The 15,822-nt window shown below is 47.9% G+C and overlaps 1 protein-coding gene across 3 annotated transcripts in view; it reads right to left on the bottom strand.

The window, feature by feature from the left end:
• The window catches only part of ARHGAP24 (Rho GTPase activating protein 24), a 1,758,332-nt gene that overhangs the window by 59,948 nt on the left and 1,682,562 nt on the right, over positions 1-15,822 (bottom strand). For all 3 annotated transcript variants that reach the window (XM_078676289.1, XM_078676291.1, XM_078676290.1), the window contains one exon: positions 842-915. In XM_078676289.1, coding sequence (XP_078532415.1) covers positions 842-915 — 74 coding nt within the window. The remainder of the gene's footprint in view (positions 1-841; positions 916-15,822) is intronic.

A 15,822-nucleotide genomic window follows, 5' to 3' on the forward strand; every position in this document is an offset into this window, starting at 1 on the left:
TGTGAAACTATGCATGTTATTGGCATTTTTCTGTGAAAGGATATATCCTATCACTGTAAATTAACCCTTATATTTTTCCCCTGTGAAACCACCCCTCATTCCTCCTTACCTCTACACGTCCTCTTCTTTCCAATCCCTTCCGATGTGACGTTTCACGTCGTTTAGAGGAAACGGAAATGGTTTTCCGTTTCCTCTAACGACGCCGATTGCCTCCACATTTCTCCATCTTTCTGAATCAGGTGAGTTTCTTTTGGGGCGAGACCTCCCAACCCCCCTTTATTTAACCCACATTTTTTTTTGGTGGTGGGGGAGACCCCCCCGAGCCACCCCCCCTTTTTTGATTCCTTTTGCACACATGCCTTTACTACGTATCTTGTAGTAAAGGTATGCGTGGTAAAGGCTTTTCGTGTAACCACGCATGCGTTCTAAAGCATGCGTGGTTATGCTTACTCGTGGAAACGGCCGCGTTGTAGTGGCCGTTTCCCGTTACAGGAGTGATGTGTTGCCTTTCATAAGAAAATACATTGTGGGGGTTTAAATAACACTGTACGCTTGTGGTAATATTATATTAGTTTGAATGAGAAAATCGTGTGTGTATAACTCAACACTGGCTGTTGAAGGTTCACCCACAAGTTTGACTTAAAACGGCCTTCGTCAGGAGACACGAGATGATACTCATTTTGGATACATGTAAGAGGGGTGAAATTCACAAGCAAAAACACATCATTACCAGTTACGGAATCTCATTGAAAACAATTTAGAACTTCTTTCCAGTGTTCCCAGATACCACCCCTTTACCTCTGCAGGTGTACAGTCGCTTTTGATAAACGTTTGTACGTACCGACATATGTACTTCAGTAGATTGTAATTGACTGCTGGTATACTCTTCACTTGCTTAACAAATTCCTTTACTCCCTGCGGGGAAAAAGGTATTTCTTATTATTTCTTGACAATGACACTTACATGACAAGACCAGTTTAAGGAACAAATTGTCAAATTCTTGGCAAGATGTGTATAAAAGCAGCATTTCGATAAACAATGGAGCCCCATCCACAAAGATTTTGTAGTGACTTCTGGAATTCAATAGTAAGCTGTGGGTACCACTAAAGTAAGTTGCACCCACGCATAGCAAACGTTTGCAAATCAGGATCAGTACTTACGACTCTGATTGTAGATTTGATGGGAATGAACCAGCTCCATACATTAATTACACAAATTAAACTCAGGTGTGTCAGTCACTGAGGTCAGTAGACTGAATATTTGAGGCGGGAAACAACCTTTACAACCAACCATTACATCGCACTACACTTACAACGCAGGCATTACATCGCAACATCCTTTACAACGCATGACACTACAATGCAGGCATTACAACGCATACCATTACAACGCATGACACTACATCACATGTCACTACAACGCAGACATTACAACGCATACCATTGGAGTTAGAATAGTAATTTTTAACCCCTACACTATCCAACACGTACCTCACTGTTGCACCCTCTGGAGTTAGAATAGTAATTTTTACCCTTATACTATCCAACACTTACCCTACTGTAGCACCCCCTGGACTTAGAATAGTAATTTTTACCCCTACACTATCCAACACTTACCCCACTGTTGCACCCCCTGGAGTTAGAATAGTAATTTTTACCCCTACACTATCCAACACTTACCCCACTGTTGCACCCACTTGAGTTAGAATAGTCATTTTTACCCCTACACTATCCAACACTTACCCTACTGTAGCACCCCCTGGAGTTAGAATAGTATTTTTTACCCCTACACTATCCAACACTTACCCCACTGTTGCACCCCCTGGAGTTAGAATAGTAATTTTTACCCCTACACTATCCACCACCTACCCTACTGTTGCACCCCCTGGAGTTAGAATAGTAATTTTTACCCCTACACTATCCAACACTTACCCCACTGTTGCACCCCCTGGAGTTAGAATAGTCATTTATTTTTACCCGTATACTATCCAATACTTACCTTAAATGCACGGTAATGGTAAGCGCTGTAATGGTAAGCGACGTAAAGGTAGTATGCGATGTAATGGAATGCGTTGTAAAGGTAGTTTTTTAAAATGCGATGTAGTGTCATGCGATGTAATGGAATGCGTTGTAGTGGATGTTGCGATGTAAAAACTGCGTTGTAAATGTATGCGTTGTAACGTCATACATTAATTTGAGGCATGTGCAAAGGGTTGGAGCCATCAGCATTACTAAAAACTATGGGGCTTATTTACAAGCCCCTTGCATCGCCGGTGAATCACTTTTTATATGGGAAAAAGTGAAGTACTGGTGGCGCAAGGGTCTTGTAAATAAGCCCCTATTTCTAAAAGAAAATTTTAAATTAAGGCAGAAAATTGCTGCGATGTGGGTTGCCTTTATTTACGACAGCCCCATTAGCAAGGAAAGAAGAAGACACGAAAATTCAAATCTCCATATGGACGGGGTTTTTCTATTATGATCACACAAAAAAACAAGACGTTAGAGGTAGCAGACAGCAATCAGTGTCTTTGTGAGTGATACCCCAAATGAACTATGCATTCCACCAGCAGCTCGCATGTAAAGCCGCAGGTGGGTAGCACAATTTTCAAGATGAGTATTTATATCATCCTTCTATTTATTGCAATGGTAATTATCGAATGAAGCTCTTTATGAAATAAATCAGATCACAGTGGACACAGTTTAGTTCTGAACTTTCGTGTGATAACCTGCTGCATTCTGGGTGTTGCAGTCTTGATTTGCTTCCGCAAAACCCATTAAACTAACACACCTGAAAACAATGATTTGTTGTTGAAAATTTCAGAACTGGAGACAGTGCCACAATGACATGAAGTGAAATTGTCAAACTGCTGAAAAGTGCATAAATGATGAGATCAAACAGAAAGCTATAAATCTGGTGGCTCTACTAAATCAAAGTTGCATTTTCCTTGATGTTAATTTGAAAACCTTTACAATAGGAAAAGGTTATGCATGTGTTGGAGAAATGTTGAAAAACTTTCAAAATCTGGCCTTCAGATAACAATGGTTTTAAATCATACGATATGTGGCCAGATTCATGGAAGCAGTCTTATTTAATAACATTTCGAATGAATTTTTAATCACAAAAGTCATTTATCCTTTCGGAAAGATAATTATTTTCTTTTTTTTTTGTTTTTGTTTTATATAGCGCAAACTTGACCGGAAGGTATCAGAGCACTTTACATGAGCACCAGTTGCGTTCCAGACGGACACATTCATTTTGTTAGGCACGGGGACATTGAGTGATTTGCCAAGAATCATAGGATGCAGAGCAAATGCCGAGACTCGGACCCGGTTCCCCAGCTTCGAGGTCGACCACTCTAGCTGTTAGGCACGTGTAATGGGTGACCATCCTTTGGCTGCAGACCATGGAAATCTCTAGGGGGAGCAGAAGATGTGGGTTTTAGATCTCTTCTGAAATTCATGCTGTCTGGTTTCTGAAGTAGGAAAAACAAAAGGGAGTTACGAGAGTGGAGCCTCACCTGGGCAGATATTTTCATCAACACTATTTACTTCATTTTCTGTTGAGACAACACATTCAGAGTTGCCACCCTTGCCCCACTGGTCCTACCTAAGACTCTTGACAGATAGTTTGGTATCAGTCTAGAATACGCTGTAAAGTCTGCCGATTCCATGACATGCACGCATTTCAGAATAGATGCTCTGTGAAGGGTTAAACTTTTTGGAGTTTTGCTAGCATTGTTGCAGGGAGACCCATGTACATCTATGTCCTGTTACAGTAAAAAAAAAGTGGGACAATCGTATCACACGGAGAGGTGCCAAGCTTTGCTTGGAAAGACGTGTGGAAATTCTCTGCAGATCTTATTAACGGCAGCGTTAAAATGTGACACGAACGATAGATAGAAGTTGAAGATGAACTTCTAAGCTGCGTGCCTTCAGGATGGAGGGGAGTAAAGCACGTAGTGGCAATAGCCACTTCAACGGGAAAGTGGAAAGGCTGTGGAAGGATCTACTGTGTCTAGACTAAGGACCACATCTTAGAAAAGCCTACAAACAGAAAGTATAATTGCATGTATCGTTGTACATGATCCAAGTGGTACCTGCTAGTCATACCACTGCAGTAATAGATCAAAATTTCTGTGACACAGTGGCCATTTTTTTCAAGAAAAGGTTGCAAATATCTACAATAAACTTAATGTAGGTAGCACTGCTACCCAATCGGATGGCCAACCTCCAACCAACACATAATTTCAAGCCAGTTTTTCCTCTTTTAAGCCCCCCTCGATAGAACAACTCACTAAGTTAATTGCTGGGAAAGCACCGGGATTGGACGGGGTCCCGGGGGACCTGTTCAAACAGGAACCAGGGATTTGGGCACCGTACCTCACACTTATATTTAATGCCATTCAGGGGGGAATGACTGTGCCCGATACTTGGATGGGAGCAGAGGTAGTCCCAATCTACAAAAAGGGATCCCCTCTGCTCCCATCCAACTATCGCCCTATCAGTCTGATAGATATATCACAAAAACTCTTTGGCAGACTGATCTTAAATCGTTTGCAGGTGTGGATTCATGAAATGGATATTCTGTCCCCATACCAGGCAGGATTTCGGGAGGGTGTATCTACTACAGACCAAATATTTAGGCTACAACTGCTCTATTGGAGAACAGCGGTAATGGAGGGCGGCAGTCTATATACCATCTTTGTAGACCTACGTGCCGCCTTCGATTTGGTTCCTAGAGCAAGGCTGTGGAGCGTCATGAAAGAGCTGAAAGTCCCAGAGGATATTTTGGCAATCCTGATGAGACTCCACTCCAACAATTACGCCCGCGTTAGGTGTGGCAAAGGTGGCAAACTAACCGAAAGGTTCCCCGTTCGCAGAGGTGTAAGACAGGGTTGTGTGCTTGCACCTACCCTGTTTTGTATCTTTGTGAACGGGGTAGTTGCCCACCTCAACAGGATTGCTAACTCTGATGCCCCAAAGTTGACTGGCAACAGGGTGCCCGCAATTATGTTTGCGGACGACACCCTGTTGCTGTCTAAATCCCCGATGGGGATCCAACGCATTCTGGATGGCTTCCTAGACTTCTGCTCTGAGCGGGGACTGGAAGTTAATCCCCAAAAAACTAAATTCATGATTTTAAATCCTAACTCCCGAAATAGAGCCCCTCCAAAGCTAGGATTGGTCCAACTAGAACGGGTCCACAATATTGAATACTTGGGCATTACTATAAATGAACATTTCACCTGGTCGTCCCACCAGGCCAAAGCGACCATCAAACTGGCACAGTTGGCGGGTGGCACTTTGCGCCTGGCAAACAAATCAAGCTATCGACCACTTACCCCAATTATTCATATATACAAAACACAAGCGAGGGCAGGGGTTACTTACGGGGGTGAGTTGTGGGGCTACATTCAACATCCGAAGTTACAGGCCACGGAGAATAAATTTCTGAGACAGGTAGCTGCCCTTCCCCAGAGTACCCCATTACTTCCACTCAGATTAGATCTGGGTATTAAATCCATAACAGAGGAGCTGGGACTCAAACCCCTAAAATTTTGGAGGCGTTTGTGGTCCAGCCCAGATCTTGTAATTTATAGAGAGGAACTACAGGAATTCCTGGAACTAGGGAACATAAAGAAGATTCCTTGGTTGATCTATGTTAAGGGAAGGCTCGAGGAAATGGGGTTCCCAGAACTTTGGACAGATCCTATTAATTCATGTATGAAGACCTCAAAAAAGGTACTTGCGAGTGCCTACAATGACATGATGTTTACCAGAGCCTCCAACGACTCCCGTGAGGGGTCCCTGACAAATTCATTCCTGAAAATGAAAGACACCTACTCCCTCGAAAAAACACTGGACAATATTTCCCCCGCATTAACAAGGAAATTGTTCTTACAATGGCGCTATGGATGTCTTCCTCTAGCCTCGTTCACAGCGTCCTGGACAGCGTGCTCCACCGTATCATCCTGCCCAATGTGTGCCCACCCGAAGGAGGACGACATGCACGCGGTCTTCTTTTGCAAGGGTTATGAGCGAAGCAGAAAATATTGGCTAGTTCCGATGCTCAGGAACCTGGGATTTAGATCTTTCCAAACTGCTTATAGAGTTCTAAAATCTGACCTTTCCCCTTATGTAGTTTTTGCACTCTCAAAATTTTTAACTGCATTGTGGTTTACCCGAACTCGAATGATGAAAAGACTGGTATAATGGACTCCACCAGCGGTTTTTCCCCCTGTTTTATCCAACATATTAATGAATTTTATCATATTGGATCACACTACGTTTAATAAGTTTTTAATTGTATGTTCTTGTCGTATCTTTTATGATCTGTGATCGAAATAAAGATTTTTGAAATGAAATGAATTCCATTAATCAAATCGGGCGCCCCACAAGACTCCTGTCCGCCTACAATAATGCCCCTGATCCCTGCTCAGGTGGAAGAAATCATGGGGCAAATATTCAACAAGATGTTTGCGGAGGGAATCTTCCCTTCACAGTGGAAAATGGCCTCTGTCCAGCCCCTGCTAACAAAGGACAACCTAAATGCACTGGACCCTAACCAATCCAATCCAAAATTCTTTATTTCGGCCATATAGACCATAAAAGATGCAGTACAAAACACAATACATACATTTAAAATACAATTTTTTTTTTTTTTTTAAAAGTACAATATGTAAAAGTCTCTTCTCATCCAGCGAGGAATAGGGAGTGACATGACAGTACCATGGTTCAGAGGGCTGTTTTCTTTCTGATTAGCCATACTGCCATTAGAAATTGGGATAAGGCGAACACAATGTGACCCGAAGTGCTAGTTTTCATTACTCTGAATGCCTGTGTATACTTCCTGAACCCCAGGTTTCTACAGAGCGGCGCTATCCAATATTTTCTGGGTCTATAGTAGGCAGAGCATACAAACATGATGTGGAGGTCATCTTCCTCATAGATGTTACAACATGGACACATTTTGTCACCCCCCTTGGTCCATTTATAAGTGAAAGTTTTGGTAGGGAGTGTACCTAGCCTCCATTGTACAAACAATTTCCTCGCCAGGATAGGAAAGATAAAATCCATAAAAGGTTCAAATACATAAGAATTTTTGGATTCCAGAAATCGCGCAGTAAGGGTGCCGCTATTTTGAGCATTCATCATAAGTGAAAGGCTCCTGTCTTTGTAGATTTGGGTCAAGGCTTTGCGTGAGATCCTTTGGCAACCTCGCGCGGGATCTTCCCATAGCTCCGACAGGTTCATAGTGAGCAGTTCGTTTTTTACGAAAGCAAGCCAGGGGATTTTACTATTGCGGTTCAGGCTCATGACATGGATAAGGTCCTGCCTGTAGTGGTGTAGTTCGTTTGTGGACCAAAGCCTGTGCCAAAACTTCACTGGCTTTGACACAAGCTCCTCAGCAATAGAGGGGAGACCCATGTCTAATCTCAGTGGCAGGAGTGGCGTGCCTTGTGGAAGACCTAGTAGGCGCCTTAAAAAGCTGTTTTCCACTCTTGCCAAGTCTTTACCTGCTTTATACCCCCATAGCTCACTGCCATACATGGCCGCTGCCTTAGCTTGGGTCCTATAGGTTTCAAGGGCCGGGCTTATGGGCTTGAAGGTGGAAGTATTTGCCACCTTCAGAATTGCACCCGAGAGCTGGGACAGTTTGACCCTTGATCTAGCTATCTGACGGTCCCATGATAGGTTTTCCTGCAGTGTTACCCCCAGATATATGAAGGTAGAAACCCTCTCGAGGCTAACAGTACCCAGGGTGGGATTGGGTCTGGCTTTGTTTGGTGGATTAAAAATCATAAACTTGGTCTTCTCTGTGTTCACCTCCAACCCGTGCTGTCGACAGAAGAGACCAAATCCGTTCAGGATCCTCTGGATCCCCATAGGGGATTTGGAAAGCAGGAGGGTATCATCGGCAAACATAATTGCCGGAACCCTCCTGCCTGCCAAATATGGGGTGTCATTGTCCTTAACGTTATCTAGATGTAATATAACGTTATTGATGAAGAGACAGAACAGGGTCGGTGCCAGGACACAGCCCTGCCTCACCCCTCGGCGGACGGGGAACCTGGGCGAAAGGTTGCCATCCCTCCCGCACCTGACCTGCGCATAGTTGTTCTCATGCAGCCTAGTTATAATGCTAAGTAGCTGGGGGGGTACTCCCAACTTTTCCAAGACCTCCCAAAGTTTCCTGCGCGGGACTAGGTCAAAGGCTGACCTCAAATCCACGAAGACCATGTACAGCCTTCCCCCCTCTAACCTCACCGTCTTCCAGTAAAGGAGGACGAGGCGGAAAATCTGGTCCATGGTCGACGTGTTTTTTCTCAAGCCAGCCTGCAGGGGGCTCATGATATCGTTGTCCTCCACCCAGTCTAGCAGATGGTTTAGGATGAGGCGCGCAAAGAGCTTTTGGGGAACATCTATCAGGCTAATCGGCCTGTAATTGGCCGGGAGCAGAGGAGACCCTTTCTTATATATCGGCACAATCTCTGCTCCCAGCCAAGAACAGGGGACCGCCATGCCTTCTAAGATGGCATTAAAAAGGATAAGGAGGTACGGACCCCAAATGTCAGGGTGGTGTCCAAAGAGATCTCCCGGTAGCTTGTCCAGCCCCGGGGCCTTTCCCAACGCTAGGCGCTCCAATGCAGTCACCACCTCACCTAGGGAGAACTCCAGGGCCACATCCGAGGCACCGGGGGGCTCAACCACCACTCCATCGGGCCATAGAATAGTATCTTGGTAAAGTGCCCCAAAATGGGCCTCCCAGACAGAGGGGGCGATGTTAGGTTCAACTGCTGGTTTAAATTCCCCCGTCCCGTTGTTTACCAGGGCCCAAAATGTCCTGGAATCTTTAGCTTTTAGGGCTTCAGACAAGTCATGCCAGTGATTCCAATCCCACTCTGCCCTTGCATTGGCCAATGCTGCTTTGTACTCCCTTCTGAGGTCTACAACCGTACCCTTATCAGAGCCCTCCTTGATGGTAGCAATTAGCTCGGATTTAATTTTCCTGCAAGAGGAGGTGTACCAAGTAGGGGTACGAGTCTTTTTCCTTCGTGATTGTACCACCGGATGGAAGACCTCTGCAAGGTCCCTCACTAGTTCCTGGTGAATGCTGGCTAATCTCTCATTATAATCTGAGGGTCTTGATTGATTTATGAGAGCATCCACCTCCTTGAACCTGGGGAGTGCTAGGCCATATAACTTGTTTATGGCATCTTCTGTATTGAGCAGCTTTCCCCATTTAACACGGCGCCTATTTGTAGAGAGAAGCATGTCTCCCTGATCATCACCGCAGGCAGCAGTGGGCGACCCTGCTGGGGGAACGGGATGCTGGATCTCCAATTGGAGAGCATTATGGTCACTATCTGACCTTTGTAACACCCTGAAGTCGAGAACTTTGGGCCACATAGTGATATCTATTAGAATGTAATCCAGCCTTGACTCATGGTCCCTTCTATTGAAAGTACACAACGAGGGGGTATCAGATGGGGTACGCCCATTGCATGCCCTCAATGCGAAGTTCAAGGTAAGGGACGTGAGTTGTACTGCCAGCGGGGACCAAGCTGTGGGGTGAGGTGAAGACGGGGGAGGGACTCCCCAATAATCATCCTCAGCGGTAAGAACACCCTCCTTTAGTCCTTCTAGGGGTTCGAAGTGGCAGTTAAAGTCCCCTCCCATCACTATCTTGTGGTCACCTGACAATTGACCTAAGAAGGAAGACAATTCATCTAAGGTGGGGGATTCATTGGGCGCGGCAACTGGTCGCGAGTAAACATTAACAATGGCCCAAGATGTTCTACCAGGCCATGTAAGCAGCACACACTGGATGTCCTGCGAAAATGTATCCATCTTTACCGCCTGACACCCAATGTGACTCGCTACCCAGATCGCCAAGCCTCCCGAAGGCCTCCCCCTACCGTTCCACTTTGCTGGAATTTCGAAAATTTCAAACCCCCTTCTGGTCTGTGGTTCCCTCGCCCATGTCTCCTGGAAAAGGAAGATGTCGCTGCCACTTATCAGGAGATCCCAATCAGGTGTACCTGCCTTATTTGTGATCCCTGCCACGTTCCAGGAGAGAATTCTCAACCCTGGACCTTGTGGGGGTGGTCCTGGCCCACCAGAAAGGAATGGTGCGGTAGCTGTGGCGAGGTCAGGGTCTCGCGGGCCATTTGTGGTAGCCGGAGTGATAGACGATACAGCCACCTCCGCTGGTTGCAAATTAGGACCAGTCGGGGTGTTGGATGGTGACTTTTCTTGACCCGAGATAGTTCCTAGGATGGCCCTTCCTTCTTTGGCCGGATCCTGCACCCTATTATCAGTAACGGGAACAGCTCTAACTTCCCTCCTACCTGGGACCCCGAAAGCCGATTTTTCTGGAGACTGTTGTATAACCCCCCTTTGTGGTCAATCCACCTGGTCAAGGCAGGAAAATCTATTCTGATGGATAAAATTACCAGGAACGGGAAATACATTGTGCTTGGGTCTGTATCGTGAGCCATCTACAGCAAATCCCACTCTAGTCCAACCCTGTTCCCTCCCCACCTCAGAATTACAAACATTAGGATAGAAGTGTGAGAGAGACACTAATTCAATGGTGGACTTATCAGGCCTTTCAAGCCAATTACAAATATATGGGGCAACCTGTGGGCTTTTAAAGCTGACAATAATGCAGTCCCCTGCCCTGTTCTTAGGAGTAAAACCAATCCATGGAATCCTTCTGACCATCAAAACATCACCTTTTAGGTTCGGAGGGAGGGGCCTGTTGGTATTAAGCCAACTAATTACCTTATTACGCAGCGAGTCCTGCGGCTCCCTTGCGTCGCCAGTGAGCTCAGGCACTCCCACCATAATCGCCGTGTATGGCACTGCTCGGGGGGCAGATTGACCGCCCTGCGCCTAGCATTAGGGCTAATAGGGCGACCAATGTGACCGTTGGCAGTGCTCTCCTCTCTCGTTTGTTGGGAGGGTGCAGGTTGCTTAGACCTTCTAGGAGCGGGAACAGGAGGCCTTGACGTTTGGGATGACGATGGGTGCGATTGGGGGGCAGAAACACTATTGTTGCTGTGCAGGTCCCCTTGCTGGACTGGTGCCACGTTTGGGGCCTGGGTAATCATTACTGGGATCGGAGGTCTATTCCCAGCAGTCTCCCGGGGGACTCTTTGAACATTTGGACCCAGACCAGGACTGTTTTTTTTTTGAGTATTTTCTAAAGCCATCAGTCTAGACTCTATAGAGTCCAGTTTTACAGACAAAGGGTTCAATAAGTTCTTAAAAATGTCCATAAGTGAACTGATGAGCAAGTCTGTGTTGTTGAGAGGAGCCCCACCAAATATGAATGGCCCTGAACACACTGGTATGGCTGTAGTTGGTGGAGGGCCAGGGTGTTCCGACCTGTTTCCTGGGGAAATGACCTGAGACGAGGCCGAGATGTCTGTACTAACATCCAGGTTTTGCTTGGTTGAATCGACTTTGGCCCTCTTTGCCCCTTTTGACTTCCTTGACCTTTTCCTTTTCGATGGTTGATCCCCTCTGCTACTTGCGGGTTCTGTTAGAACTACAGCCTGACCCACATCCTGCCACTCAGTTTCCGTGCAATCCGCATTAGAGGAGGGATCTACAGCCCCGGAGAGGCGTAGTGAGTCTCTGTCGCTCTGGTGGTTTGACGGGGTCCTTAGTTGTTGTAGGACTGACCCAATAGTCTGGTCAATACTATCCAAGAGTGACAGGTGGGTGGCATCCAGAAGTAGTGGGGTACTAGCATCAATTGAAGAATCCGGGGAGTCCAGTAACAAGTTTTCTGAGCCCACCTCGGGGTGAATGTCTAGCACTGGTTGTCCTTTATTGGCCAGAGCACTGGCCTTGGGGAAATTTTTTTCCAATGTGCTAGAACACTGTTGAACAGCCTTGCTCCTGGAGACCCTGGTAGCCATATTGCAATGGGATGCACAGGGGCCGCAAGCTTGAGGAGAGAAAGGTATTTTATCGGAGCACGGCGTCAGAGGGGTAGCCCGGTCCGGTCTCTACCGGCCTCTAACGGCCTAGAACGGCCCGCCCTTTGCCCGGGCTTAGCCCGGCGATCGCCCGCGCGCGTCCCGCGGTGCGCGTGAGATGGAATGAAGATGTAGTTGATTGGGACTAAGAGGCGCGGCCAGCCGGGAAGAGTCCCAGGTGCGGCGTCTCAGCAGCCGCTGGGATACCTGGGACTCGCAGTCCCGCTGCGCCGTCAGCAAGCGTCCACGTCCCTCTTCTTGTCGGTTAATATCCCCACTGCAGCCTCCTGGGCAGACAAGCAATCCGCTGGTGATCCAAGCCTACGAGCGGCTCCCGCGGAGCGGGGGCCGCGAGGCGCGGTTTTGTGGACACAGGGGAGAGGCGCTGCCAGCCGGGAAGAGTCCCAGGTGCGGCGTCTCAGCAGCCGCTGGGATACCTGGGACTCGCAGTCCCACTGCGCCGTCAGCAAGCGTCCACGTCCCTCTTCTGGTCGGTTAATATCCCCACTGCAGCCTCCTGGGCAGACAAGCAATCCGCTGGTGATCCAAGCCTACGAGCGGCTCCCGCGGAGCGGGGGCCGCGAGGCGCGGTTTTGTGGACACAGGGGAGAGGCGCGGCCAGCCGGGAAGAGTCCCAGGTGCGGCGTCTCAGCAGCCGCTGGGATACCTGGGACTCGCAGTCCCGCTGCGCCGTCAGCAAGCGTCCACGTCCCTCTTCTGGTCGGTTAATATCCCCACTGCAGCCTCCTGGGCAGACAAGCAATCCGCTGGTGATCCAAGCCTACGAGCGGCGACCCTAACAATTATCTCCCTATTTCAAGTCTCCCCTTCGCCGCCAAAGTGGCAGAGACAGTGTTGAATGTACAACTTTCTGAATATTTAGAAGAAAACGCTCTTCTAGATGATACACAGCACCGGTTCAGGAAAAGCGGAGTACAGAATCCACCTTGATAATAGCCACGGATGAAATCAGAGAAAAGTTGAATAAGAGGTGGGGCAACAGCCCTGATCCTGCTGAACCTCTCTACGGCATTCGATACGGTCAACCATGAGATTCTTGTTGCCCATATGCAATCCTAGGGATTCGGGATACTGCCTAGATCTCCTTCAATCCTTCCTCACCAACCAACAACAAAATGTGGTGATGGGCAAGATCTCATCAAGGCCTTTCTCCCTGCCATGCAGAGTCCCTCAGGGCTCGGCCTTGAGCCCTACGCTCTTCAATCTTTATGTGACACCGGTGGCAACACTCATTAAAAACTCTGGTTTCTCCCTTGCATCGTACGCTGATGACACTCAAATTGTGGTGTCATTAACAAAACCAGAAACAGACCCAAGCTTGGCATTTAAGACCTGCATGAGTAAAGTTAGCAACTGGATGGACAATAATTGTATGAAACTAAACGCCACAAAGACTGAGGCCGTCATTTTTGGCAACAAATCTTCTTTCTGGATGCTGGCCTGGTCGCTGCCTGAGTTGGGCCCACTCCTGGAACCCACAAACAAAGTAAAAAATCTCGGCTTAGTGCTAGATAACGAACTGAAGTGGAAAGTTCAGGTGAACAGAATTACAGCCACCCTCCTTCGGCTCTCTGAGGCTGGTAAAAAAGATTTCTACCCCCTGAACTCTTGAAAACTGTGATCATCCCCCTGATACTTTCAAGGATTGCCTATTGTAATAGTCTTTACGTTAACCTTGCAATAGGTCCCCTGAAAAAGTCTCCAGACTCTGCAAAATGCAGCTGCATGTTTCCTATTCAAAATTCCAACATATGAATCTGCTAGAGGAGCCATTAGGAAACTCAACTGGCTACACGTTAGACAACGCTGCAGGTTCAAAGCCTTATGCCAGACCTTTAAAGCATTGCATGGCCAGGGACCTCTACGCTTCAAGGAGAAGATTAGTTGGTATACCCCGGGAAGGACTCTTTGCTCTGGCTCTGCCATGAACCTGACGGTCCCTTCATTTAAGAGGACCACTTGGGGTGGCAAGAGCTTTTTCAGGACCACTGCAGTGCTCTGGAACAGCCTACCATTGACACTAAAAGCTGTTTCCTCCTTACTCGCCTTTAGAAAGGCTTTAAAGACGTGACTTTTCTCGCAAGACTAGCAAATACCAAGTCCCAGTAAGCAGCCCCTTTTTTCCAAATGATATGCACCTATAACCGCCTCTGATAGTGCCAAGAGGCCCTCGGGCATGAGTTTGCGCTTTACAAATCACATGTACATTACACTGCATTACATCCAGGCAGTTCCTGAATGGTTGGCAGCCTTTATCATCCTCTTGTCATTTAAAATGGATTTGCATGCCAACGTAAAACATATTGTTGCCAGATTGGTAGATGCCAAGCAGTAATACCATCGCAAGACCATTTATTAGATGAATAGTATTGTGACAGATCCAAGCTTTGAGGCACCTTCCATTCAATTATATTGAAGAATGACATGTTTTACAAAAGATTCACCTAGAGGGTAAGAGAGAACAGAAATGATCGGGCCACTCATTTTATGTTCGTTGGGCGTAGGGCTTAAGAAGGCAGTGTGCTTTCAGTGCGTCAAATTCTTGAGACTGAGTGATTTGTTATCGTACGTGGCCCTTGTCCATGGACAGAAGTGGTCATCCCTGATGCGTATGATCCAGGATTGACTAGCACTCTCCAGGTGAAATCCTGATTGATTGGTGTTGGACTTGGCCCATTTTCCCTCCCAAATTTTCGCTTTTCACCCCCCTAATTTTAGGATGTCTCCCCCATGGTAGGAAAACTGTTTAGGCCATGTGTGGTATGAGATGCACAGTTTAATATGGAAATGTAATGCAATGGTGTGTGCACTTATTTTCCCCCATTGTGTAAATGTACCCTGGTAACATGCTGCATTTAAAATGGATGCCATGGCTATGTGTTGTGCCACCTGACTGCAGAAGGTTAGCGGTCTAGTTGTTTGGTACCCAGCCATCCCAGCATTTGGAGGGAAAGCCTGGCACCCAGGGTGCTCTACTCCTCCCCCTAAGCCAGTTAGAACTAGTTCCCCTGAGAATTCTAGAAGCTTCTGTCACTGACTGGTAGGTGGGATGAGGGGCATATAAATAAGGGGGCTGTGCCACCATGTGCTGAGACAGACTGCAAGAGGCACTGTGCCTCAGTGAGCTGTGTGTCTCCAAGCGCTGTGGCTCTAGAAGCTGTTGTTGCCCCCGAAGCGCTGCTTCACCTAAGCGCTGTGTGGCCCGGAGGAACTATTTTGTTGGGAGCGCCGAGGGTGCCCACCCCGTAGGTTGCCGCGTGGTGGTGCTTGTGGAGACGCCCCGTGGGTGCCCCGCGTTTTGGCGCCCTTTTGGAGTGGGTGACCCTAGCGGGTGCCTACCCCGCCTTGTGCTGGCGTTGCCGCACTTGTGCCTAATTAAAAATTGCGGGTGCCTACCCCGCACTGGCGCCAAAGCAGAACTCACCACCACGGCCCCTAGGGCCGTCTGAAGAAGCGCCGTACCTGGGATCACCGCCGCGACCTTGGGGTCGCTGACCAAGGGAGTGCCGCTAGTGCCTGGACCCTCGCGGCGGCCCGCGGAGCCAGGAGAGGGCTGCCGCGGCATTGAGGAGGCCCGCGCAGGGCCTGGTGAAGCCGGGAAGGGCGGCATCACGTGGCTGGGGTGCCGGCTACGTCACCGGTCACACCCCCAGTCCGCCGCACACAGATTGGTTATCGCCGCCGTGCCCATCTGAGGGCGCGCCCTGATTGGTGGCTGACGGCGCGCCCCCAGGAGCCGCATCCTGATTGGCTCCGAGGCCGAGAAGAGTTCCGGAAGGCCCAGAGCCATTGTGGATCTGCGGGGAGGC

Source organism: Lissotriton helveticus, chromosome 2_1 (genome assembly GCF_964261635.1).
Source record: "Lissotriton helveticus chromosome 2_1, aLisHel1.1, whole genome shotgun sequence".
In the NCBI taxonomy this organism is placed as follows: domain Eukaryota; kingdom Metazoa; phylum Chordata; class Amphibia; order Caudata; family Salamandridae; genus Lissotriton; species Lissotriton helveticus.